This window comes from Mastigoproctus giganteus, chromosome 10 (assembly GCF_048544385.1).
Source record: "Mastigoproctus giganteus isolate SK-2022 chromosome 10, ASM4854438v1, whole genome shotgun sequence".
Taxonomy (NCBI): domain Eukaryota; kingdom Metazoa; phylum Arthropoda; class Arachnida; order Uropygi; family Thelyphonidae; genus Mastigoproctus; species Mastigoproctus giganteus.
Genome location: NC_143584.1, coordinates 114,813,807 through 114,841,195, shown reverse-complemented (window position 1 = coordinate 114,841,195; position 27,389 = coordinate 114,813,807). Strand labels below are relative to the sequence as shown.

Below are 27,389 nucleotides of genomic sequence, written 5' to 3'. Positions count from 1 at the left end.
CCAGTTGCTTTTCTTATGTTTATCTTCAACAATTTCTCCTCCACTTTACTCTCAGTTATTACAAGATTATCTAGCTTACTGCCAGAGTTAAATACACCTCTGGCATTACCCTCCCTGAATAACTCCTCATGTGTGAATGTGGATGCAAAATATTCATTTAATTTGTTAGCTTCCTGAGCAGGATCATCAACAGTTGAACCATTGATATCAAGTGGACCAATCTGATTCATCCCCTTCCTTCTAGAGTTTACATAAGTAAAGAACTCTTTGCGATTTTTCTTTGTATCCTTTGCCAAAGATTTCTCATAATTTGCCTTTGCCTGCCTAACCTCCTTTGTGACTTGGTTTACAGACCAGCTTATATCTATCATAGGCTTCTGTATCACATGTTAATTTATATGTATCCCATACATTTTTCTTCTCTGCCACATGTCTAATTAGTTCGTCTGACATCCATTTAGGCCTAAATCTTGAACAATATTTCTTAGTTGGTATGAAAAGCCTAGTAGCTTCCAACATTAATTCTTTGAATGCTTCCCATTTTGAATTTGCTGTTGGTAACATCATCATCAGTTGGTCCCACCGTATAGAATTTAAATACTGTCTCAGACCGCCGTAGTCACCTTTATGAAAGCAAGTACCCTTCCCTTTACTTCTGATGGTAGTTACCTCTTTGAGTAAATCCCACTTCAGCACTCTGTGATCACTGCCATCTAGCGGTTCCTTTATCTGCAGATTCTTAATGCATTAAGAATCACACTAATGATAATCAGATCAAGAGTATTACTCTGTCTAGTTGCCTCCCGAACATGTTGCTGCTGTAGAAAACAATCATCCAGTAAATCCACAAAAGCCTTGCTAGTGTGCAAGTGACCAACCCACAAATTGCAGTCAATCTCTGGGAAATTAAAATCCCCCATTATAAGACACTCTGACTCTCAGCAGTCCTGGAAATCCCAATTGCCTTGCTTTCCAGGCTGCTGCTCAATTGCATTTCAATAGAAGCAGTGCAAGAATCACTTTCACCTCTGCCAGCAGCTACTGTTAATTTATTAGTCGTTGTATCCCCCCCCAAGCTAGCAGTTTTCCGACCCACCTAACTTTGCCTCGATAGCATTAGCAAATATTCTTGCACCCTTTCTATTTAAGTGTTTCCCATCCCTGTTGAAGCAGTCTCTCCTGTTAACAATAGTACCACAAATAAAGTCAGGGAGTCAAGGCTGCATATGAGAAAGCGCTGGCTAGGAGAGCAAAGAATGGGGACAAGGAATTTTTCGTATATGTGAATACAAGGAAGAAAAAATCGAATCAGATTGGACTCTTGTGCACTGGGTTTGGGAAAGTCTTAGACAACCCAGCTGATGTTGCAGATGAATTGAACAGGTACTCTGCATGTCTTTACTGATGAAAGACCCTTCATGCTGAGAAGAGGCTGTGTGAGTGAGGCTGAGCCATATGAAATTAGTGATGTCGTAATTACAGATGATTGTTTATTAGAAAAACTTTTGAGCATAAAGGCAAGTAAGACTTGCAGAATTGATGGCATATACCTGTAGGTTTTTTGAGAAACCGCCAGGGAGTGTATTGAACCATTGAGGTTAATTATGAGGGCATCTTTGGACCCGGGGGAGATTCCTTTGGATTGGAGAAGTGGTTTCACTGATACATAAAGGCGGTTCTAAGAGCGAACTTGGTAACCGGATAGTCTAACTTCAGTGGTAGAAAAAATTTAGAGGCAGTGATTAAAAGTGCAATCCAGGGACATTCAGGTAGATATAGCATTCTGAAGGACACACAACACGGCTTTGTTAAGAGTAAATCATGCTTAACTAACTGAGTAGGTTATTTTGACACAGTTATTCATGAGCTGAATTTAGGTAATAATTTCAACATAGTTGTTTATTTGGATTTTAGAAAAGCATTTGACTCAGTCCCTCAGGAGAGGTTACTGTATAAGGTTGCACAGGTTAGGATTATGATTCTAAGATGGATTGCTAGGTGGCTGAAGAGCACAAGGATTAATGAACATTGTTCGGAGTGGTGTAACATCAGGTCAGAAGTGGGGTCCCTCAAGGATCTGTTCTTGGACCACAGTTGTTTCTCATTTTCATAAATGACATTGATAAAGGGATAGAAGGTGTGACATCAAAATTTGCAGATGATGTAAAGACTGGCAGAGTTGTAAATGATCAGTGCCAAACAGTGCTCCTTTAGGATAACTTGAACAGACTTCAAAGATGTTCAGAGAAGTGGCAGCTATGCTTTAAAACTGCTAAATGCAAGGTCTTGCACTTGCGAAATAGCAACCCACAAATAAATTATACACTTGGTGGGGTTGAATTAAAAATGGTGGAGGAGGAGGAAAGAGACCTGGGAGCTACAATACAGGCAAATGTGAAGTTTTCTGAACGGTGTAAACAGGCAATCAGAAAGCCCATGGTGTCCTATCGATGATTTATCGAACGCTATCCTGTAGAGATAAGGTCATAATCCTGCTGTATGAGGCAATTGTAAGACCACATTTGGAATACTGTGTTCAATTAAGGAGACTTCATCTAAAAAAAGACAGATTCTTGAAAGAGTCCAAAGACAGGCAACTCGAATGTCGAGATCGGCAGAAGGATGATCATATAAGGAAGCCTCAGATTATGTGAGCTACAGAGTTTGGCAACCAGGCACCTCAGAGGTGCCTCTAAGGTTTATAAGGTTCTGGGAGGGATTAGTAAAATGAATGAAGATGGAATTTTCACTATACTAAATAATTTCAGAAATAGGGATCATAAATTGAAATTACAGGGGTTGAAGTTTAGATTATATTGTAGGAAGTTTTCTTTTAGCAAGTCGTTGATAGCTTGAACAAGTTGCCCTTGCAGGTAGTTGAGGCTGACAGTTTGAATAAATTCATAGGTCAACTGGATACTTACCTGTGTGAGGAGCGTAGAATATAATTTGTTTTCTTATCTACTTGGTTTTTTTTTTTTTTTTTTTTGCCAGTGCAGCAAAAGCCTGTGGCTTCCTTGCACTACATGGCGAACATTATTACTATTCTCCAGTTGCTTTATTATTTCCAACCTTTTCACAATTGCAACTGTAACGTACTTATGTTTCTATCCATATCTGCCTAGTGTAGCCATTTTGAGGGGTGTCACAAAGATTTTAAGATAAAATCTGAATGATATTCACTCACTTTGTATGAGGCATCCAGTCCTGCCAAAACACAGCAGTGACACCGGATGCATATAGTATATAAGAAAAAAATTTTGCGCCATAAAAATAGTAACTTTTACTATATAATATCAGTGTAGATACACCATAGTTTACCCATAAATTTGAACTACATATGTAGTGTAAAGGCATCGTTTTAATTGTATCTCATATTGTGGGTGCCTTCACAACAAGGTAGCTGGTATTGCACTATTTCAAATAAATAACATTTATTTGAAATAGTGCAATAAATCACTCTTATTTCAAATAAATAACTCATTTATTTTCAGTGGATACCACACCCAGACGATCGTTTCGAAGCTATTTGTGAATTTAATGTGAAAAAAATCCCATTGGACCAGATCTATTAAATCAAATAAATGAATTATAAAATTCAAACCTATATCATGGAAAATCTTAATTCAGACTCTGAACAGGTTTTTATGAGAGCCTAAGAGATCTAGATTTTTTATCAAGAAAACTGAATTTTGTAGTAAACGAAAAAAAACCTAGGTGCTTTTTTTTTTCCCCTCCCAATAATTAAAACCAGTACTTTAGATGAACCTCATCTCCAACCAAGCTGCACAGAAGAGGTGGCTCTCCCCACCTTTTCAAAAAGGCGCCTCCATAGCCAGGTGGGAAGGAGCAGCAGTGCGCAGCACACGCTTCTTGATTAGACCGGGGTTCGAGCCCGTCACCACCAAATACAAAGGATGTGGAAAGGTCAGGGAATGACCACCGCATATTCCCGGAGCAATATGGCCTTAGTTGCTAATACTCCTAAAAAAAAAACCAAATAACAACAACATATAACCTTTTCAAAAACTTATCAGACCCTAAACACCATTTTTCCAACTGTTAAAAACCTTTGTATGGAAGCAGACATAGTTCGTTTTAAGTCCCAGAGACATCCCCCAAAGGTCCCAAACCTTTGGGGGAAAATAGTAACCTTTGCATATGTTACCAATTTGCAGGTTAGATCATGACATTTATAATAGAAAACCCTTTCAAAACCTTTTCTCTTGCCTCTACTGTTTTCAAGGCCAACTGATATTTCTTCCTCGGTAATGGAGTTAATCCTTTTATCTCGTGAACTGAAACAACCCGAGTCACTCCCTGCATTACTTTTCTAATTGGACAAACCTCTGTAGTCTGAAATTCCACTGTCCTTTCTCTAAAAAAGAACTGTGCCATAATTAGTCTCCATTCCTTAAGGAAAATGAATCAATACAAATCCCGTGTCCTGCCTGACACCAGCAAAACAAAAAAAGAAAATACCTAACTTGGCAGAAATAAATTTCAAAGAAATGTAAAACAAAAGAAAAACAATCACTTACTACCCTTCTAAAGGAGGTTCCCCACAAGGGGGTTACCTAAGCTGGAAGGACCACCGCTAACCTCTTGATATGATAGAACACTTTCCTCAACCTTCAGAACGAGTAGAACACATCTGAACGAAACAAATCACAAACTAGCCTCTTCTCTCAGATGATAGTTTCAAAGCTATTTGGCTTCATCATCAGTGGGCGGGCAGGTACCCTGGTAATGCAACATGCCATCACAGTTGCGAAGTTATTTCCACAATATGAGAAATGCCAAATGGTAGTGAAATGCACAAGGCATAATTTCTTATGGGTTTAGGTAATTAACTATATAATATCAGTGTAGATACACTATTGTTTACCCGTAAATTTTATGCCTTTACACTACATACGTAGTTCAAATTTATGGGTAAACTATGGTGCATCTACACTGATATTATAGGCACCTCCGTAGCCAGGTGGGCAGGAGCAGCAGTGCATAGCACATGCTTCTTGATTAGACCGGGGGTCAGGGAATGACCACCGCATATCTCCTCCGGAGCAATATGGCCTTAGTTGCTAATGCTCCTAAAAACTAAATAACAAAAAACAACACCAATATTATATAGTTAATTATCTAAAGCCATAAGAAATTATGCCTTGTGCATTTCGTCTTCAAAAAAAGTAATTTTTACTGTACATTGGTTTTTGAAGAAAAAGCCATTAGTACAACTTTTATTGTATATAGATTGTCTGTGGCATAGCGAGTTTGTGAATTTCCACTAGCTTGGAAAATGATCTAGATTTAAATCTCAATGCTGAAATAAATAAATTTTTCTGCACTTTCTGCAACGTTGTGGGAAAGGGGTTGAAGTAATAGCTTCCCCCATGATACCCATATACACTATATTGACAAAAATTTCTGGACACCACTGGGATTTAGGGAAAATGAACCACAACCACCTGTCTGGAACAGAAATAAAAGCAACTGCACTAGTGCTACAAGTAGCAGATCAATAAAATACAGCAGGTGGGTCGAGACACTGAGCTAATGATTTCCAAATCATAGGATGCTATATTAGAAATCAATACATTCAAGGTGATTGCAGGAACTGATGGAAAGAAACCAGAGAGTAATCAAAAGAGTAGAGTCCACTAAATCTTGTTGAATACTGTTCACCAGGTGTCCAAGGAAGGCCAGGAACTGATAGTAGTTAGATGATATTAGTAATATGTAGGTAGCTGCATAGCATCAGATTTTGGAAGAGCTGCAGCACACAAACCAAACATCATAGCCACAGCATACAACACACAGCATCAACTTGAATGGTGCACAACCCACCATAATTTGATCCTTAGAAACTGTATTATGGAGTTACGAATTGCAGTATGCAACTTTTTTATTTGATGGGCATGTCTGAGTCTGATGGTTTACCAGAGAATTTTATTCACAATAATATCATCTCAACTGTGAAATTTTGTGAAGGTATTATATGTCTGTCCATCCAGGTTGTTTCTTGTGGTTTGGGCTTGGACCATTAGTCATTGTTCCAGGAACCAATTTCCAGTCTCCTTGTGGCATGTAGGGAATTACCATAACCAGTAGACTTCCAAATTGGTTAGTGCTTAATAACCTCTCAGTGGTTTGGATTGACAGTTTCAACGATTATGTCACCTGATTTGAAGCATTTGACATTCTTCAAGCATCCAGTGATATTTTGAAGTTATTTTTTATCCTGAATAGCAATAACTTTCCTACTGATACTTATTCTGTGGACTGCATTACTGAAAAGGTCAGAGTTGGGTATGCCTTACTGATTTAAACTGTTGCTAAATCAGTCTTCTGTCACTTAGCTGATCCAATATTTTTTGGCATTGGGTTTCATTAACTAAAGCAGACAAGATTTGCTTTAGTTGATGGAAATGCAAGAAAAAACTTTAAAACCTAAGATGAACTGTAGCTATGAGAAACAGGAATGTTTTATGAATTGCACTAAGAATTGCTTGGCACCCATGGCCAGGACTGGGAGAGGGAAGTAGCCAAATGAAGAAGGTGACCAGCAAATGCCTATGTTAGCTAGAAATCACATTATATAAAAAACTGAATAAATAAAACTTATACCTCCTGTATAATTTTTTTATACAGGAGGAGAGGGGCTATCCATGATAAACCAAATAAAATTATGGTAACTATAAATGGTCAGTAATGAAATAATAAAAATGCAAACAACTGACAAGTTATTGTGGTCATAGGGGGAGGTATCAGAGGAGCAATTAGTTGGAAGTTAGTCTTTGTAAATATTATTGGTATTCCTGAAGCAGACTGGAATGACAAATGGAATATCTGTTACTTTAGATAGCAGAAGGGATGCATGAAGCTGGAAAGTCAAGTGGTGGGTTCAGTGGTGTCCAAACTCCTATAGACTTAATAATCCCCAACCCCTTCTGGATTAACTACACTGAGATGCAGTCCAGAAGCGATTAGGGATGCTGAAGCTCAATTTCTTTCAGATATGATTACATAATAAAATGTACTGTAGTAACCTTGGTTAAAGCCAACTCCTTTTTTTTTATGGATGAAAGCTTTTTTCAAAGTTTCATTATATAATGGATCAGTGGAGAGAAGGGTGTTTTAGAATTCCCAAGACCCTCTGTAACTGAGGAGGTACAGTTTAAGAGTTCTTAATTCTACAAAATTTCATATCTTTGAAATGTTCATCTATTCTGGTATGTGAAATTTCCCAACTTGCATGGAGTTGCATGAAAAATGCACATATTTCATTGTCAGGCTTCCCTCAGGTTGGCAGAGGAATTAGGTCTGATGTTGAAAATTTGCAAGAGAGGAGCCAGCACAGAAGACAGAGATGTTTAGCTAATTATGAGACAGTCATGGATTTTGAGCCTACTGGAGGAGATGGGGTGGAGAGTGTTGAGAAACTCAACTTTTTAACTGACACTGCCAAGATAACTTTTCTTTGCCGCACATTTATTGGAGGGACTGGCTATCATACACTTTGAGCTCTAAGTGAATATTATTATTATAATTCTAGTGGAGAAAAGATTAGGAGGGTCTGGAGTTCAGACTGAGCCTTGTATCTCTGGGTTTTCTATACACAGTTCTAGCAAAGCCATTGGAGGATACTGTAATAAAGATTTCTAGACAAAAAGGGAGCTGTCCATTTTTTTCAACTGCTAATCTTAAATTTGATTAATCTATGAAAGTTGTCCAGATTGCTTAAGCCTCCAATCCATATGAAGAAAATAATAGATTTGCCAGGATGCAGTTGTTGCAGAAAGCATATTCTAGGTGGGTAATGAAAAAATTTCTGCAAAGAGGGGAAGTTGCTCATGCTGAGACTCCTTCCATAAGATTTGTGAGGCATCCAGAAGTTAAAAGTGCACTGAAACCATGTGGATGTGGTTATCCACATTTTGGCATATGGTTTTAGTTTCTTCCAGAAGAAACTTGGTATATACAGGGTTTATATTTAAATAAAACTAAATGCGACTAGGCATAATATTTTAAGATTCAATATCTATATAATATCGGTGTAGATAATAGACAACTCTTAAAGAAAAACTATGGTAGTAGTGTGAAAGGCATAATTTCTTCTGTATCTCATATTGTGCTCATCCTTCACAACGAGTTGCCCATGTATTGCACTACCTCCAATAAGTAACCCTTCACTAATAAAGAAGACTACTGTTACTTATTCTAGGTGGGCCCACCACTCAGACGGCACTGTTTCAAAGCTAGTTGGTTTTTCATCAGTGGGTGGGCAGGTACCCTGGTATTGCAAACATGACAACCCAATTGTGAAGTTAATCACACAATATGAGAGATGCCAAAAGGTTTAAGTGATAATATTTAAATTAAACTAAATGCAACTAGTACTCGCACTACTACCCTAGTTTTTCTTTAAAAGTTGTCTATGGTGAATCTATATAGATACAGGGTTTATATATCAAGAGATACTGAGATGTCCTCTTTCTGTAATTTTACATCAGTAAGGCAGTTGATAACCTCTGATGAACTGTTGATTGAGTGTGTATCTCTAGGAAATGTGGTGGTAAGAAATAAACAGTTCTTCAAAAAAATTTACTTGGCAGTAACATGTGGCATAACTGTTTGTCCTTTCTTCATACTTCATTAAGTACGCACGGCCATGTATCACATTCTTTCAACAAACAAAAATAAATGAAATTTTAAACAAATGATTTTAATAACTGTTGGGCACAACATTTTTAAATTAAACAATTTTAAAAAGTTATGTCCAACAGTTTAATATTTTTCAGCTGCAATACATACTACATTAGTTTGTTTTAAACACAATACAGTAAGAATTACAACTTCAGAGAGAGAGAGAGAGATAAAACAAAGGTACATACTTTCCAGGTAAAGGCTGAATGTCTGACACATTTGCACTTCTGGTATTACAGGTAACACTATAAGTAGCCTTCCTGCCATTAAGAAAAGCATTAGGGCAAACTTCATCCTTGTCGAGTGCATGAAGGATTACACCAATAACCCAATTAACTGAAATAAAATTTAAAGGAGATAAAAATATATATATATAAACATAAAAATATTTTAAAAATCTTGCAGTTTATTTAAAGAGATTCTTAGAATCACCATAAAAAATATTAAGTAATTTTACTATTACCTGTTAATTAATTTACAAATTATCACTTTTGTTGATAAAATTTAGTATTATGAAATTTAGTATTTCACAAATTATCAATTTGGTGAAATACTAAATACAACTTAAAAACATTTAATCAAAACCATATTAACATTCTAGATTGCAGAATTAAAAATAAAAAATCTGCTATTTTCATAACTAAATATATAAAAATGACAAACAATCAGAAAGAATGCAGTGTTTTTAAGATTTAAAAATAACTAAATGCACAAGGCATAATACGTTAAGAGTTAAGAGATTATTATCTATATAATATCGGTGTACATACACCATATGTAGATACATCACCTATATTTATACCAAATTTCAAATCAGTATCCCATCTTGAAGTGGAAGGATTTGGAGAAAGACTGACACTTGACAATACTTAATAGTAGATGCTTACAGAATAAATATAAATTTTACATTATATTACAAGTTGCATCAAAGCTATTTAAAAATACAAAACAAAAATTTAAGAATTTTTTGTTAACACAAAATGTCATATTTTTATCGAGTGCCAAATGAAATTCCTTTCCTTGATTTTATATCAGAAAATTTATTAATGACATTGGTAAAATCCAAATTTGCAGCCACATAATTTTCAATTGATTATTGCAAATGTTTTAATTAGCTTTAATTTGCTAAAACTCCTTTCCCCACTTGCTACAGTTAGTGGAATTGTCAGCCTAACTATCAATGCTACCCATAAATTTGGCAACGTATCTTGTAATTTACTGTTATATATAAATTTCAAAAGTAAAGTCTTTATCAGATACTTGATCAGGCAAAAGCCTTATCAGTGTCTCAATTTCTTGAAACAAATCTTCTATTTACATCACACCACTTTTATCGTTGAATTTAATTTAATTTATAGTTAAAAGTTTCTTGAATAAATGAACAGAAAGAAGTGATCACTATTTCAGCAAAAATGTAAACGGAAATGCAGGAAGGGACCAAATGGTAGCAATAAACTCTAGTCCGCAGTAAGGATACCTGAAAAATAAAATCCTCGTGGCTAAAAATAGGTTGAGATACAAATGGAAGGGTGGACATATGTTTTTCTCAAGACATACACGGGTGTTCAAAGAAAGTGCATTACCTAGGAATTTCACATTTCCAACCCTTTTTCACGATGGTATGTTACATTAATGACTAGCATCACAAATAGAAATATAAACAAAAGATATTTATTAACTGTTAAAGCAAAGCTAAGTAATATTTGACAGGTGCTCTCAAAATATTCCAAAATGAGCATTTGCAACCTTTATACAGTTTTGCTAAACACAACAATTATGGCTGAAATGTTATCAGAAGCCCTCAATTTGCTTCAGTTTATCATTTTAAATGGAAAACAAAATGAAAAGTTCACCAGGTGTAAACTAATATTTAGTTGAACTGCCTCTGGACCTGATGACAGCATTGACCTTGTCAAGGTCAATTTCTGAAGATAATCAACTAATTGTTGGTGGTTCCAAACACAAATTATGGCTTCCTGAAGTTCACAAAGGGTCTTTGATTTCTTTCTGGCAACTGCAGATTCCACACGATGCCAACAGTTCTCTATAGGATTCAGGTCCGGGCTGTTTCCTGGGCAGTTAACAGTTGTAATGGACCATTCTTCCAACCATTTTTTCACCTGTAACAAATGTAAACACATTACTGTCAAACCTCTAATGCAGAAATGAAGCTAAAGTAACTACAGAAGTGCCTACTTACACTTTTCACCCGATGACAAGGAGTAGAGTCGTTCTGAAAGATGAAGTTACTTGGCAGGTTGAAATGGTCTCTAATGGTTGGCAGCAATTTGCCTTCCAATATAGCCAGGTGTCCATTGGCATTAACAGAACCTTTTATAAACTGTAGGTGACCTACTCCGCGATACGAAATGTACGCCCATATCATTTGGCTGGTAGGGAATTTCACTGTAGACACCATATAGTCTGGATGGTATTCTTCATCACGTCTACAGCGAATTGTTTGTCTCCCATCAGAGCCATGCAGGTTGAATTTCCACTCATCCGAGAAAATAACTGACTTCCACTGCTCAGGGTTCCATTTGACATGCTCCTTACACCAAATTAATCAGGCCTTTTTCATTTTTTGTGCAAGGAGGGACTTTTTAGGACGATGGGCTACAAGTCCATTTTTGAAGAGGCATCTTTTCTCTTTTCAGCTCAGATGAAGAAGCCTTATGGTTTTTAAGGTATAAGCAAAATGTGGTGCTGTTTTGGCGTAGAGACTCATTTGCGCCTGGTTCCCTTTTTCCTGTCAGCAGAACCAGTATTCTTCAGTTTAGAAATAAATCTACTCACTGTCGACTGATTACAAGACACTCTATAAGCAATATGATGGGAAGAACATCCTTTCCCACGTAAAGCAACAATAGCACTCTTTCTGCGTGATGTCAACTGCACGTATCCTCGCCATCCTGACACAAGCAAGGAATGACTGCAACTCTTGCAGAGTGTGCTTATATAGCTGAAAGTAACAGCTGATGCAACAATACGTCATCACCTACGCGTGTCAATCTTATCTGATGCAATCTGTAATAAATATTGCCATATACTTACATTATTCGGAGAACAATTACAATTTTAAGGGGTGATGCACTTTCTTTGAACACCAGTGTATATTAACAAAGCCCTACCCTGATACCTCTTTCAGGGTAGAGCCTGGAAGAAGGCAATAAAAGTGCCCCTTTCATGGGGCACTTTTATTGCCATTGTTTCACAAACTTAGTCCATCTCTGAGGGGTGTGAGAGAAAAGTTTTGGTTAGTCTGGTATTCCCAGGTTCTCTATCCATTTTCAGTAAAATCTTTGAAAGGCAGAGGGCCTTTGCATCGGACACATGCCATGTGGCTGATGCATTTGACTGTTTATATGGAGAAAGGGACAGAGAGAGGGGGGAAAGATGTGGATCTTTCCCCAAATCTTTTGTTTTTCCCCTTCCATGAAGTATATGCACCCTCTCAAACCTTTGACACCCCCAATGTCATGTGTCCCCAAAGGGCCAGAGGCCTGGCGACCACCTGGCTTGCCCGTAGCTCGGGCCGGTCCTGATCACAAGCCACCTAATTAACCCCTTCATGGATTATCCCGAGATATCTCGTTTTTTGTTTTAAAAGTTATTTGGAACTACATGAAATATCTCGGGATACAATAATACCCAAAGCAAAAAATAATACCTTCAAATTTTGGACTGAAACGTATTTTCTCTGGCATTTACCTGGCTAATTTTACATTAGGTAGGCAAATTCCGAGTTTTCTCAGGATTTTCTTACGCCTGGCAGCAAAGGACTGGCTTTCGTTTTACTTATATTGTACAGCAATGTCAGAACAGTAGCGCGCATTCCTGTGCCGCCAGTAAGCAAAATATAATTTGCTGTCTTAAATGCAGAATAGAATACTGAACCCACGAAAATAATTCACAAAAACAATATCGAAAAATAATTTGGCGCCCTCTTGAACTGCCGCCCATAAGTGACGCTTACCACGCCCCTCCACTTGTGGTGGGCGTGTGTCAGAATGTAGTTAGTTCACGATTACTGCTTGTGCGTTCCACTTGATTTTTTATATTTATTTATATAATGAGTAATGAAGACTTTTTCTGTGCCTTTCTTTTAGATCAAGCGCTAATTTATTAAAAAAATCTGTATAATTTGCACACTTTTTAGCATACACGAGATAACTAGGGATAGTCCAAATGGGTTAATTATTCCCATGTATTTTCTACGAAAAAATTAATAAAAAACACAAAAACTATACAATGAGTATTCACATGATGCATACTTTTAATCTGTAAAATAAAAAAAGTTGATCCATTATGGCACATTTTCTGGAAAAAAATGTTCCATGAAGGGGTTAAACATAATGATTAGAAATTGTCACCACCATCTCAAGATAATTTTTTTTTTTTTTTTTTTCACTTGGGATCACAGCTGTCTGAATCCTTTCCCTCCATTCTTTCCTGCCAATAGCCTATTTCTTTTAAAACACCACATTATTCCATATCTTTTCTTACTATATCCTTGTCTCTCAACATGTACCTGCAAAACCTTGCTAAAATCATGGAGATTCCTGTAATGATTATAAATGGTTATTATAGTGCCTTCACCACTAGTCATTTGTTAGGGGAGAGATCTGGGTTAATATTCCACCAGAAACTCGAGGAATTTTAAAAGGGCACTGAGTGAGTGAAGCTGTAGCTAGCAAATTTCAGGCTGAGAGAATGTATCATTCCCCCCCACAAGTTATTCTGTGTTTGGCAGCCCACAAAACATGCAAACTGGCCAGTCAACACATACTTGTACAGATATACAAGAACTAGAATAACATGAGGATTTGTACATTATAGACCAAGAAGTCAATTCACTAAAAATTCTCAAGGAATATGACAACCAGCTGAAGTACAAAATGGCAATAAGTACTTCTTGAGAATTTTAGCTTTATTACTGTATGTTGTACATATACAGTAATCTCCTGATTTATGAAGATCCAATACACATTAGATCTCAAAAAACAAAAGAATTTTTTTTCACCATAAATTCCATTTACAAATGCAAAGGATGATCTTATGAATTTTTGTCCAACTTCAGAAATTCCACGTGATGTAACTGGTTGAAAGCAAAATTAATGAAAATGAGACTTTCAATATATTTTTTTTTTGTTTTGTTTAAAACATTGTAGATCGGTGGCTTTTGACCTTTTTTTTTAATAACAGCACCCCTAAGTAATTTATTTTATTTTGTGGCACCCCTACTCAATTTTCCATTGATCCAATTCTCTCTCTCTGTATATATATATATATATATATATATATATTTGAATAATGTTTAATAGTTGAAACTGAATCTTTCATAATAAAAAATAAAAAACTAAAGCAAACATCAGAGGCAGCAAAAAGCATATTCCTCTACATGATGCTTGAAATATAAAAATAAGAATAATAATTAAATAAAAATAATGCCAGCAGCATGGCAAGACAGAAGAGCGAAAATAGTCAAAATTAAAACAATAACGATCAAACCAACAGGGAGGGAAGAGAAGGGTAACAAGAGTAAAAATATTGTAGCAGAAACTCTCCAAGGTAGTATAGAAAATCTAAATGCAAAGAAAATAAAATCAATTAAATTTTGAATGCCAATTAAATAGAAATTTCACGGCACCCCCCCCCCCCCGACAGACAGACACCATGTCCAAATTTATGTGAAATTTCACCAACAGAGATGTAAACCAACTACAATAAAATAAAAAAAAAAATAAATCAAAAATAGACTGATCATTATGCCCCATCTCAACAGAGGACCACAAGGCCAATAATGGTCAGAGAATCGCTGCAAAGGTGAGTCGACTGAAAGATCAGTCCACCATCTGATCCCCAGATCAAAATGCCAATGCAGAGGAAATGAATAGCGGTGGTTGTGATGCAGTGCAAATTAAAAATAGGACATACACAAGAACGCCAATGCAAAGCCACACCACTGACAAAAAATAATCTTAACCAGATTATATAGCCGAATAATAAACTATAGATGGCAGCACGGGCACAGCATAAGCAGATAAGCCCACTACTGTCATGTGATAAACATATACAGTCGAACTTCCCTATAACGAATTCAATAAATCCAGCAAAAAAATTCGTTATAGAGAAATTTCGTTATACAGAGAATATTTTTTTTATCCGAAATTGTTATCTAATTAGAAAATGAAAACGAATCTACATTTATTTTTAATGTATTTTATTTCAAAAACATTTATTTAAATTATGTTTACACAATTTTCGCCGGTAAGTATCACAAATTAAAAAAATCTGTAATTTTCGTTTGCACAGTACAATTAAAAAATTGTCTGATTCTCAAAGAAAACCTCACATTTCTTCAGAGCATTAAAAACATTATCAGGAACATTTTCACAAAACTGTAGACCCATACGAACTGTTAATCAAGCGTTAATCATTTCTTCACGAGTTGGCTTTTCTACGGGTTGTTCTGATGCGTCATCGTTAATTTCTTCGTGTTCATGGTCACGTTTAACACTGTTCAGCAGTATTTCATCTTCATGTGGATGTTCTGCTGTGATCTACATAAACATAACTATCCAGTGTTATTTCATTTTCGATGTTTCCGGACGATTCTAATAATGTCCAAAAGTTTTTCACTTGTGAAAGGGGCAGTTCATCTTGTTCGTCCAGTCGTTGTTCGACTTCTGTATTCAATGCAAATCCCACTTTCGAAAAACAATTATGAATAGTGTATTCAGTGACACGGTTTGTCCAAACTTTTGCCAGTTCAGAGATGCAATCTCTAAGGTTAATTGTAACCTCCAAGTTTCTATTTTCTGATAATGCATTGACAATCTTCATTATTATTCTCTTTCGATAATGAAATTTAAAATTTTTAATAATGCCTTGATCCATTGGCTGGAGTTCTGACGTTACATTTGGTGGTAAAAACAACTGGCAAGATGTGCCGGACAGTTGTCAGTTACCAACACGATTTTCCTTTTTTCTTTTGTTATACGCTTGTCTAGTTTTAATGTCCATTCTTCAAAAATATCACTTGTCTTCCATGCTTTTTTATTAAAAGGTGTAGTCAACTTCCAGAGATTTTGTGCCTCTAAAACATCTTGGATTTTTTGATATTCCAATGACTAAAAGTCTTAATTTTTCACTTCCTGTCATATTTGCTCCAACTAGCACAGTGATTCTTTCTTTTCTTTTCTTTGTTTTCCGCCAAAACGTTTATCATCCTTAAAAGCAAGTGTTCTATTCAGTAAACATTTAAAGAATAAACCCATTTCGTCAGCATTAAAAACATTCTTACACTCATATTCTTCCAAAATCTTCTTTAAGATATTGTTCCTCCAACTGTTGCAATCTTCTTCGCTTACATTAACACTTTCTCCACAAATAACCTTTTCCACAATTCTGTGGCGCTTCTTAAATTTATCTAGCCACCCAGTGCTCGCATTAAATTCTGTATGTCCAAGGGACTGTGCAAATTTCAGAGCTTGTTGCTTAATTATTAGGCCCGATATTCTTTTCACGTATCATTTCACCCATTTTAGAACAGCTTTATCAACATCTTCGTATATACACAACTTAATTCATTTCTTGTCTGCTCCTCCTTAAATTGCATTTAAAATTGATTCTCGATTTTTTTTAAAATCGAGAATCAATTCATTTTTAAAATCGAGAAATTGTTTTCGCAATTGTCATTAATACTTTCTCTTCGACATTGTATTTGCAATTGTAAAAATTACTGGACTGCAGAGCTTGCTAATACATACACCGCAAACTTTGCTGTGCTGGCCATATAGTGAATTGTTAGTACAGGTACCGCCTACTCAATGATGTTCACTTGCCAATTCAACAGTATCACTCTCTTTGAAAAAATATACAACTTTGTGAATTTCTTTTATTCTGCTTTCATTCATATATACACGAAAGAAAATTTATGATTAACGTATGCTGTATGTTACTTTTCAGAAAATAAAATAAAATACAAGAGCATACAGCCTATGTGATTGATGACAAACGAAATAAAAAAAAAAAAAAAAATCATGAAAACCATCTACTGGGAGTCCATAATAACATACACGTATAAGTTATAAATCCAGTTTAATGTAAGAATACAAATATATACTAACAGTAGCTTTAGAGACGCGTGTCTCTTCATCAACTGACATTTAAATACAAAAATATACAACGGATAAGTGCAATGCACTTATCCGTTGTATATTTTTGTATTTAAATGTCAGTTTCAGTTGATGAAGAGACACGCGTCTCGAAAGCTACTGTTAGTATATATTTGTATTCTTACATTAAACTGGATTTATAACTTATACGTGTATGTTATTATAAACCATGGACCCCAGTACACCAGGCCCATTCGTTACTACTGGGAGTCCAGTTAGACAAGAACAGACATATCATATGATTGACATGAAGGTCATGTGGTACAACTGAGGTGAGAAACGAAAGTCACTCAGTACGTGTTACTAAAAACCGACTATGGTAGCATTCTATGTATCGCCGCCGCAGCATGCTAAAGATTTACCGCAGCGAATTTCGTTTTCCCCTGAGCCAACATCAATTTACAAATTTACCCTATTTATTGTAAAGTTTGTATGACCACTTTTAAGAAAACCCATTTGGTTTAATAACTGTAACAAAAATGAAACAAAAACCCTCCTATGGGCGTCAATGGCCACATGTGTTCACTGAAAAGATGATTATTTAATTCCAGATGCTAATGCGCAATTTCGGAAAGAAGGAGGCAGTATATTTGAGCGGCTGTTTAGCAGTAAATGCTTGAAAATCTTCAAAAATGCTTTTACTGATTTTTTTAGAAATTCGTTATAGAGAGGGCCCAACACTTCGTTATATGGGGTTAATTTTACATGTAATTTCATTTCAAAGTGCAATGTTTCGCGAAAAAATTCGTAATATAGAGAAATTCATTAAATAGAAGTTCGTAATACAGACGTTCCACTGTATTTGAATAATGTTTAAAATAGTTGAAACTGAATCTTTCATATAATAAAAAATAAAAAGCTAAAGCAAACATCAGAGGCAGCAAAAAGAATATTTCTCTACTTGATGCTTGAAATATAAAAATTAGATTAATAATTAATTTTTTTTTCACTCTTCTGTCTTGCCAGCAGCATGGCAAGACAGAAGAGTGTAAATAGTCAAAATTAAATATAACGATCGAACCGAAAGGGAAAGAAGAGAAGGGTAACAAGAGTAAAAATATTGTAGCAGAAACTCTCCAAGATAATTTAGAAAATCTAAATGCAAAGATATATATATATACAGTCGATTCCGGTTATTTGGGACACATCGGGACTAGTGCATTTTGGCCCAATTAAGCGGCTGCCCCCCCCCCCTTTACAATTAGTTCAATGTACAATCAAATCACGTTACAACGAACTCGCCACAGTAAAGTACTGTTCACTATACGATGTGTAGTTTTTTTGTTTTTTTTTTATGTAACCCCAAACACGAGAGGTGTTAGAACCTATAGTACTTAGTACCGTGCTTGGGTTGCAGGTTGAGAAGACGAAAGAAGATATTTGTTGACATGGGACTTAAACTTCTGTAAACTGTAATTTTCAGGAAATACATATGAAGCAAGGTTGTTCCAGAAAACGGCAGTTGAATGAATAAACGAGGAAGATGAAAAGTTAGTTCTGTGAGTTTGAAGTTGGACAGAAAATGGATGTTGGCTGGAGGCAGCACGTGTTCGGACTGTTTTGAAAGAGAGAGAGCAGGAATTATAGAAGCTAATTCAGAAGAACAGTGCCCATGGAAGTATCTGTAGAAGAGGCATACAGCAGAAACAGTACATCTATGAGACAGCGAGTACAGAGACTCTGTTAGAGATGAGTCATTAATTAACCTAACTGCCCTCTACTGAATGGAATCAAGAAGCCTGAGAGAGGTATTGGGGGCACCACCCCAGATGTGGGAACAATATTCCATGGCAGGGCGGATTTGCGATTTATACAGAATGAGCAGCTGTTTGGAAGAAAAGTAACACCGAGAGTGAAAGAGAAAACCAAGTTTTTTAGATACAGAGGAAGCAATATTTGTAAATGTGCGTGTGCCAAGAGAGATTAGAAGTCAGGGTAATCCCCAAAAGAGATATATCAACTTGTCTAGAAATCGGAGTGTCATCAAAAATAAGCATAGGAGCAGAAGAATCCTTTTTGCGAGATATAAGACAAGATTGAGTTTTAGAAGGATTGAACTCAACTAAGTTGTCTTTGCCCCACTGGAAAATTACCTGGAGATCAGCATTTAAGGAATTGGTAGCAGATATTTGAAAAGTTGAAGCTGATTGAGCAGTGCAAGGTTTTTCAAAATGGAAAGTGGAATGCAATGTGCTATCTTATGCAAAACTATGGATGGGATTTCCAGTCAATGGAAGAAGGTCATTAATAAACAAGAGGAAAAGAGTGGTAGAAAGAACTGAACCTTGGGGGACAACGGCATTAGTGGAAAAGTTAGAAGTTAGAGAGCCATCTACCATCACCCACAGTGAGCGATCAGAAAGAAAACTGGATAACCAATTACAAAAAACAGTTGGCAAACCATAAAATGGAAGCTTTTTTAGAAGACCTTTAGGCCAAACACAATCGTAAGCCTTTGAGATGTCAAAAACTGTTTGTGTTTCACAGAACCTTTCCATTGAATTAGTCCATAAATGGGTAACATAAGCCAGAATATCACCAGTGGAACAACACTGACGGAATCCATACTGGCGATCATTGATCAGACGGAAGGTTTTTAGGTAGTTTAAAATTTGGCGGTTAATTAATTTCTCCATTACTTTAGAAAGAGTAGAAGTAATTGCAATGGGACGATAATTGGATGGGAGGGATTTGTCACCCTTTTTAGGAACTGGCTGGATATGAGCAAATTTCCAAGCAGAAGGAAAAACACCTTTGGAATAAGAAAGTGAAAAAAGGCGACAAAGAATAGGAGTAAGTTCAGGAGCACAGGTTTTGAGAACAAGTGGAGAAATACCATCGGGACCTGGAGCTTTCTTAGCATCAAGATTCGTCAAAATCCTTCTGACATCCTTTTGATGGAAGACCACGGGAGGCATTGAATGGAGCGTGTTGGGAATGGTGGGAGGTGTTTTACCAAGATCATTAATACATGAGTTGGAAGAAAAATGGGATGCTAGCAGGTCAGCTGTATCCTTGGCTGAAGTGACAACAGAACCATCTGGTTTGGACAGAGGTGGGAGCAGAGATGGGGAAAAGTTGCGGCCACTAGCTTTGGCAAGAGACCAGAATGCTCGGCTATAATTAGGGCAAGAAGCAAGTTTTCTACTCTTAGCCTGTTTAAACACTAGTTTGGACTGGTTAATAACTGCTTTACAATTGTTGCGAGCTTTGGTGTAGGCAGAAAATGAAACTGAAGAATTAGAAACAAGCCAATTACGATATGCAACATTCTTCTCTTGAACAGCCTTAGCACATTTATTGGAAAACCAAGGTTTAGATAAAGGACAAGATTTTAAAGTGGAGTGTGGGATAAAGGATTCCATTCCTGCAAGAATAATTTCACTGACACGATCTGAGCAAACGTTGACATCAGAAGTTTTTAAACAGTAGTCCGACCAAGGAAAAGAAATCTCGCAGGTCACCCCATTTTGCATTCTTGTAATGCCAAACAATAGGAGGTTGGGAATAGCCATGAGATAAAGGCTCCATTGGGAAGAGACAATCACCAAGTTGTGATCTGAAGTGCCTAAAGGACCTCTTCACTTTAACCGTGTATTTAGAAGGGTTGTTTGTGAGAAAAAGATCAAGCGTATTGGCTGTATGATTACGATTGTCCGATATTCTTGTAGGTAAATGAACAATCTGTACAAGATCATTAGTAATTGCAAAAACCTCAGCATCTCGTCCAGCTGGGTCAGTGTGACTAGAAAACGGAAGCCAGCTGGAGTTGTGAACATTAAAATCACCAAGGAAAATTACCTCACTGTTAGGAAAGTTGGACTGGAGAAAGTCAAGTTGCAAAAAGAGGAAGTCAAAGAGCTCCAAGTGATTAGTAGAGTTGGGAGAACGGTAGAGACAACAGATGAATTTGACACAATGAGGTAGAGAGATTTTAAGTCAGAGAAGATCAAAGAGAGGAGATTCCAAATTGCCAAGTCTCTGACGGGGAATATCAGAACAGACATATGCACAAGTACCACCTCTGAGCCGAAAGGAATCATACAGCGAATAATTTGGGCATCTGAGATGAGCAGTAGTTGAATCAACCGATAACTGAGATTCTGTCAGAAAAAGTACATGGAGTTTGGCAGACTGCAAGTGGAAACGGACATCGTTGAGATTAGAATTGAGACCACGTATATTTGTGAAATGAATTTGGAAGTGCTTGGGAGGTTTAGATCTTTTCGCAGATAAGCTTGCTCTATTAGTTTGACAATTCATGGTGTATTCAATAGTAAGAAAAGGTGGGTGGACATGCTGTATGAAGTAACAAAATGTACACATGGTAAGAATATACCCAGATCCTTGACATAACGTGGCCTCGACAATGCTCCCGGCATACACACTACTCGGACTCCCTCCAGTCACTATCTGGCAGAGTAGAGGTAGCAAGATTATACACTAGCTGATCCGGAAGCCGCCTAGAGAGTTACCAATAGGTTCGGTCCGGTGTACTAACTAGCGGCCGGCCTGCGAACACCGTTTTAGAACTGTACCCTCGAAATGTAAGGAATATTGGATCTCACCACAATGTTCATCATAACCTCAAAAGTCATCAATCATACTGCATGATGGAAGAGATGGGGAAGGGTTGACCAGAACTTAGCTCTAGAGACTAAACATGGGTTCCACCACTTCAAGCCTCCAATAAGCAAAGTGGTGGTATTGCACCGGTTGATGAGAGTCATCTACCACCTAGTACTGCCTGGTAACATAGAGGGGTGGTGTTCCTCCATGTGGTGTGGGCGCCACACCTCGACCGCTGCTTATGTTGATTCACACCTGGATGGTCACCCACCATGTACTTGTGCATGGAGGTTATACCCAGGATTACTAACAGTCCCACCATCGTGAAGGTGCAAGCAGAGGATTTGGCTGTCACAAACCGTCCGGACTTCGCCGAAATTGGGTTCACTTGACTTGAGTGTTACCTGAATATCAGTTCCATCAGCATTTTAGACTCACAGGTAGCATATCTGAGAGAATGTCTGTGACAACCTCAAGGACCATAGTAGTGCCGGTCATTGTGATCACGTTTGTGAATTGAATTTTAATTCTATTAAACAGCGATTCTAATTAGCAAAAATAGGAGGAATATTTTCCACAGGCTATAAAAGTAAAGATATATTAAACACGAATTTATTCTTGATTACCTTACCAATTAAAGAATTAAATTATACGTGAAAATCGGAAGAATATACGTGATAATCGGAATAATTAATACGTACTGTAATATGTACATACTAACTAGTTGACATTTCTGTTCACTGACATTTGTGGGTGGGGGTTAAAATTTAAAACAGTTAAAAGATAAGCAATCAATAACAAAGAACACGGCACACATAAATTGCAAGTAACACAACACGTGCAAGTGAGAACGGAGTAACAAATTACGAAGCTTTAAAAATAGGAATGAAGAGAAGATTCTGAAAATTATTTTTTTTATATGATTGAAGATTCCATGGAAGTGTAAACACATTTTACCATAATAACCCACAGAATTCCAGCTGTCGGTATTACCGCAAATTCAATAAGATCGAGTTTACTGTCCGTTTATGATAGATTGCACTAACAGAAAAGCCCAATAAGAAGGTAACTGCTAATTGTTTTTATGGTTGTGACCGCCAGAATTCCGACCGAACTACGTGGTACGGTCGGAGACAATTGTAGGGTAATCTCCAGTGCTGAGGTCTCCTGCCCCGATTAAACGGCATTTTGTCCCAATTAAGCGAAATAAACCCTGGCTATTTTCTCGATTGGTTTTTGTTTTTTAAGATTTGCCCGAAATAAACGGCTGCCCCGATTAACCGGTGGCCCAAATAACCGGAATCCACTATATATATATACAGTGAAACTTCTCCTAACGGGCACCTCCTCTTTAACGGACATTTTCAAATTTCCCAAATCTCCTCTATTGGTTTTAACGTGTTTTCAGCTTCTGTCTAGCGGACATTCTCTGTAATGGATGCAGACAGGCAATCTGCACTGTTTCGTTTAGAGCAGCACTTAATTTGATCACCCAATAACGGACAGCGGGCGAGCTCACGGCCCTTTTTCTAGGAACGTTTCTTCCACGTATTGCCTCAATCTATTTTCTATTTCCGATTCTCTGAATTTTATCAAGGTTTACGTCGCGGTTCTAAACCCTTTTTCAAGAATTTTAAGGCACGTGTAAAACTTCTGATGAATTCAGTGTGTGCAGGGGGGAGGGGGGAATTTGGTCGGCCTTTCGTCTTTTGAGTTTCAGTTTTCAGTTTTGTTCAGTATTGTGTGAAGTGTACAATGTCTTCTCGTAAACATTTAACTTTAAAAGATAAAGTCGAACTCATTAATGCTTATGATTGGTAAAAAAAATAGTGTTCGGAATCTCGCTGCAAAATTCAAAATCGGGAAGTGCAGGCAAGCGACATCCTAAAGAAAAAAAATGAACTGCTCAAACAATTTTGGCAACACGGAAATGATCAGGTTCAAAAATCATTCCCGAAAACTGTTGGACTTCAAATTGACAATGTTACGTATGAGTGGTTTTGTCATGCACGTGCTAAAAAAAATTCCCATTAATGGGCCTATTATTAGGGAAAAGGCTTTGGAGGTTGCGAAATCTATGGGAGTAAATGAGTTCAATGCTTCTGTGGGATGGCTAGAGAAGTTCAAAACTCGGCATAAAATTTCTTGGAAAACCGTAAGTGGTGAAGGTGGATCTGTTGATACTGGGGTTGTAACAGAGTGGACCGTCAAATTGGAAGATTTATGTCGTGATTTTGAAGCTAAGGATATTTACAACTGTGATGAAACAGGGTTGTTTTTTAAAGTTCTTCCTGAAAAAACAATGAGTCTAAAAAATGAAAAGTGCCAGGGCAGAAAAATTTCTAAGGAACGCCTGACTGTACTATTTTGTACAAATATGCTGGGAGACTTTGAACAACCTCTTGTTATAGGAAAACCACAAAATCCTCGTTGTTTCAAGGGCATAAAGTTGAATCTTTTGAATGTTGACTGGAAGTCTAATAAAAAAGCGTGGATGACACGAGATATCATGAGCGAATGGATAAGTCACTTTAACCAAAACATGATTCGTCAAAACAGAAAAATTATTCTTTTCATGGATAATGCTGCATCTCACCCGCACATTGAATTGTCCAACATTCAAATTGTTTTTCTGCCACCAAACACATCTGCAGAATGTCAGCCCTTGGATCAAGGGATAATAAAAAATTTTAAACTTCATTACAGAAAAAGTGTTTTAAGACATCTCATTGCAAACATGAACGATGTAACATGTGCGAGTGACCTTGCAAAGAAAATCAGCATCCTAGATGCGATTCAATGGATTTCCTCTTCAGTAAATGCAATTAGAAAACAAATTGTCGTGAACTGTTTTGTAAAGTCTGGCTTCTCAAACGCAAAAATTGAAGTTGTGAACAGCAATGTGGAGCACCAAGAAGAACAAGAACTTCAACATCTATTGATAATGTACGATACTTACACTACAAGTGACCTGGCTACAAAGATATAGACTCGAACCTCACTACAGAAGATGGTGTCAATAGATATCAACGACATTATCATCGATATTTTTCAAGAAGTTCCTCATGAGGATGAAGAAATGGAAGGAGGTCATTCTGTCGAAGAACATATTAACGACGAACCACCGATGAAAATAGAAGCGCTCATACAAATCAATCGTTTAAAAATATTTTTTGCCGCTGAAGAAGATACTGAAGGACTTTCGATGGTTTCTTCACTCCAAACAAATGTTGAGAACAAAATTATCAGCCGGAAGAAGGTGCAGAAGAAAATAAGTGATTACTGTATATATTTTTCTTAAGATAAATTCATAATATGCATAGCACAATTGTATGTATATTATTTACAAAAATATTGTGCAAAATCTGTATATATTTTAATTTAATTTTACATTAAACGTTTAACGATTTTTCTTCCTTTTTTTTTTCTCCCTCACACTTCTTGTTAGCAGACACTTCTTTCTAACGGACAAATTTTCGTTCCCAATGGCTGTCCGTTAAAGGGAAGTTTCACTGTGTGTATATATATATATATATATATATATATATATATATATATATATAGTAGTAATAAAAAACTTTAAAGAAACAAAATAAGCAGAACAAGGAAAATAATAAAAGTTATTGTATGTCTAATGCTCCAAAATGTGCAGTGCAGCAGTAAAGGAAGCAAAAGGAAATAAATAATGTGTGGTTTGTAAAATAAAGTGTCTGTGAAAATGGAAAGTACACACTTTCATCAGGAGACTACTCCTGACCATGTATCAGGCACTGCATTTCCAAACGTGTCTGTAGTATTAGAAAAAGGGGAGAAGCAAACATGCAGCCTTTATCGTAACACTAATAGACAAGGTAGACCCAAATATTATATATATTATTTAAAAAATATGTTATATGATAGTGATTACAATAATATAACAATAAACAAAATTACAATTCATAATACTAATTATATATATATATATATATATATATATATAATAATTTTATTCTTCATATAGAGGTACTAAATAAAAATCAATTAAAGATCCCACAAAATTAAAAAGATAATATACACCTTTTTATAATAATAAATATGAGAGTTACCTCAATATTCAAATAGGAAATCTTTTTTCAATTTACGGGATAAAATCAGATAAATTAAAATTACATTAACTTAAAAACGCTGAATTTAAATAAATAAATAACCTAAAATACCTCAATATGCTAATACTTCCTGTATGTGAACCTTCCAAGCACTGGAACATGTCGACATCAACCAGCCCCAGACATCAGATAACCATGCATTAAAGAAGACTGAGCACATTCCATCAAAAATAAACCTTATTTTAAAATGTGTAAACTTTTATTATTAAAACCCAAATCTCCTTCGAAGGGATCAAGTTTTCCATCTGTGAGACGTTTTCAGAAGGATAATAATACTCCAGGATTTCACCAGAAGGTGAAAGAAGGATAATAATAAGAGTATTATTATCCATCTAGCGAAAACGTCTTGCCAACGAAAAGTTTGATCCCTTCGAAGGAAATTTAGGTTTTAATAATAAATGATTACACATTTTAAAATAAGGTTCATTTTTGACGGAAATGTGCTCGGTCTTCTTTAGTGCATGGGTTATCTGATATCTGGGGCTGGTTGATGTCGGCGTGTTCCGCTGCTTGGAGGGTTCACATATGGGAAGTATGAGTGTATTGAGGTATTTTAGGTTATTTATTTATTTAAATTCGGCGTTTTTAATTTAATGTAATTTTAATTTATCTGATTTTATCCCGATATTGATATTTGGATATTGAGGTAACTCTCATTAATTATTATAATTAAAAAAAGGGAGATAGATTTAGATTTTCATCTCTTAGAATTTTAGATTTTTACATCATTATCTAATCATATTCTACTTCTTCCATTCCGGAAAATTCTAAAAAAACACTTTTTCAAAATTAAAACATGAGATTCTGTTAATCAATTAATTTAAAAACTTATAAATTTAAAACACTATACCCAGAGACTACATATAAATTTTCTGAAATACTGTTTATCAGAGTGTCTTATTCCAAAATTTGCTAGGGTGAATTTGAAGCAAATAATGCCTCAGGCTGCAAGAGAATTAGTACAAGTTAGTGCTTGGTTTTTTTTTTTTTTTTTTTAGGAGCGTTAGCAACTAAGGCCATATTGCTCAGGGGATATGCAGTGTTCATTCCCTGACCTTTCTGCATCTTCCGTGTTTGGTGGTCACGGGCTCGAACCCCGGTCTTATCAAGAAGCGTGTGCTACGCACTGCTGCTCCGGCCCACCTGGCTATGGAGGCGCCACAAGTTAGTGCAAATGCATCATATTAGTACATAGCTAAACTCTGAATTAGCAAATGTTTTGCAAAGGCAGCATCATTTAAGTTATATCTCATATTCTGAATACCTTCACAATGAGTTGCTATGATATTGCACTACTTCGAATAAGTAATGCTTCACCAAAGGAGAAGACTGTCGTTACTTATTCTCAGCGGATACCACCACCCACCCACACGGCACCGTTTCAGGGCTATTTGGCCCTTCTCCTCCGGTGGGTGGGTGGGTACTCTAGTGATGTAATGATGGCAAAACAGTTATGAAGTATAACTCATATTGGTGATGATTTTAAAGTCAACTGCATGCACTGGATTGTACTGAAACGCTCAACAATCATCTCTGGTAACAATATAGTTGAGGAAATTAGGATTGTCTTGACAAGTCTGGATGAAGTCTTTGCAACATGACACTCTTCGTTGCTTCTGTGAGGCTATGTAGCATAAATTTTGCACACTTTCCTTTTCCTTAAATCTTTATATAAAATTTGATTAATCGTCTTATTCATATCAAACACATCAATCATCATTCTAAGAGTCAAATGATGGTCTCTTGCCCAGTTTCCAAGAATTTTGCAACTCTGCCCTCATAATTGAGA

General features: G+C 36.4%; 1 protein-coding gene across 1 annotated transcript in view; it reads right to left on the bottom strand.

Annotated features, from left to right (window-relative positions):
* LOC150079236 (protein brambleberry-like) overlaps positions 1 to 27,389 on the bottom strand; it is a 190,781-nt gene that overhangs the window by 32,327 nt on the left and 131,065 nt on the right. Inside the window, exon 8 of the mRNA XM_090382238.1 lies at positions 8,895 to 9,042. Coding sequence (XP_090238364.1) covers positions 8,895 to 9,042 — 148 coding nt within the window. The remainder of the gene's footprint in view (positions 1 to 8,894; positions 9,043 to 27,389) is intronic.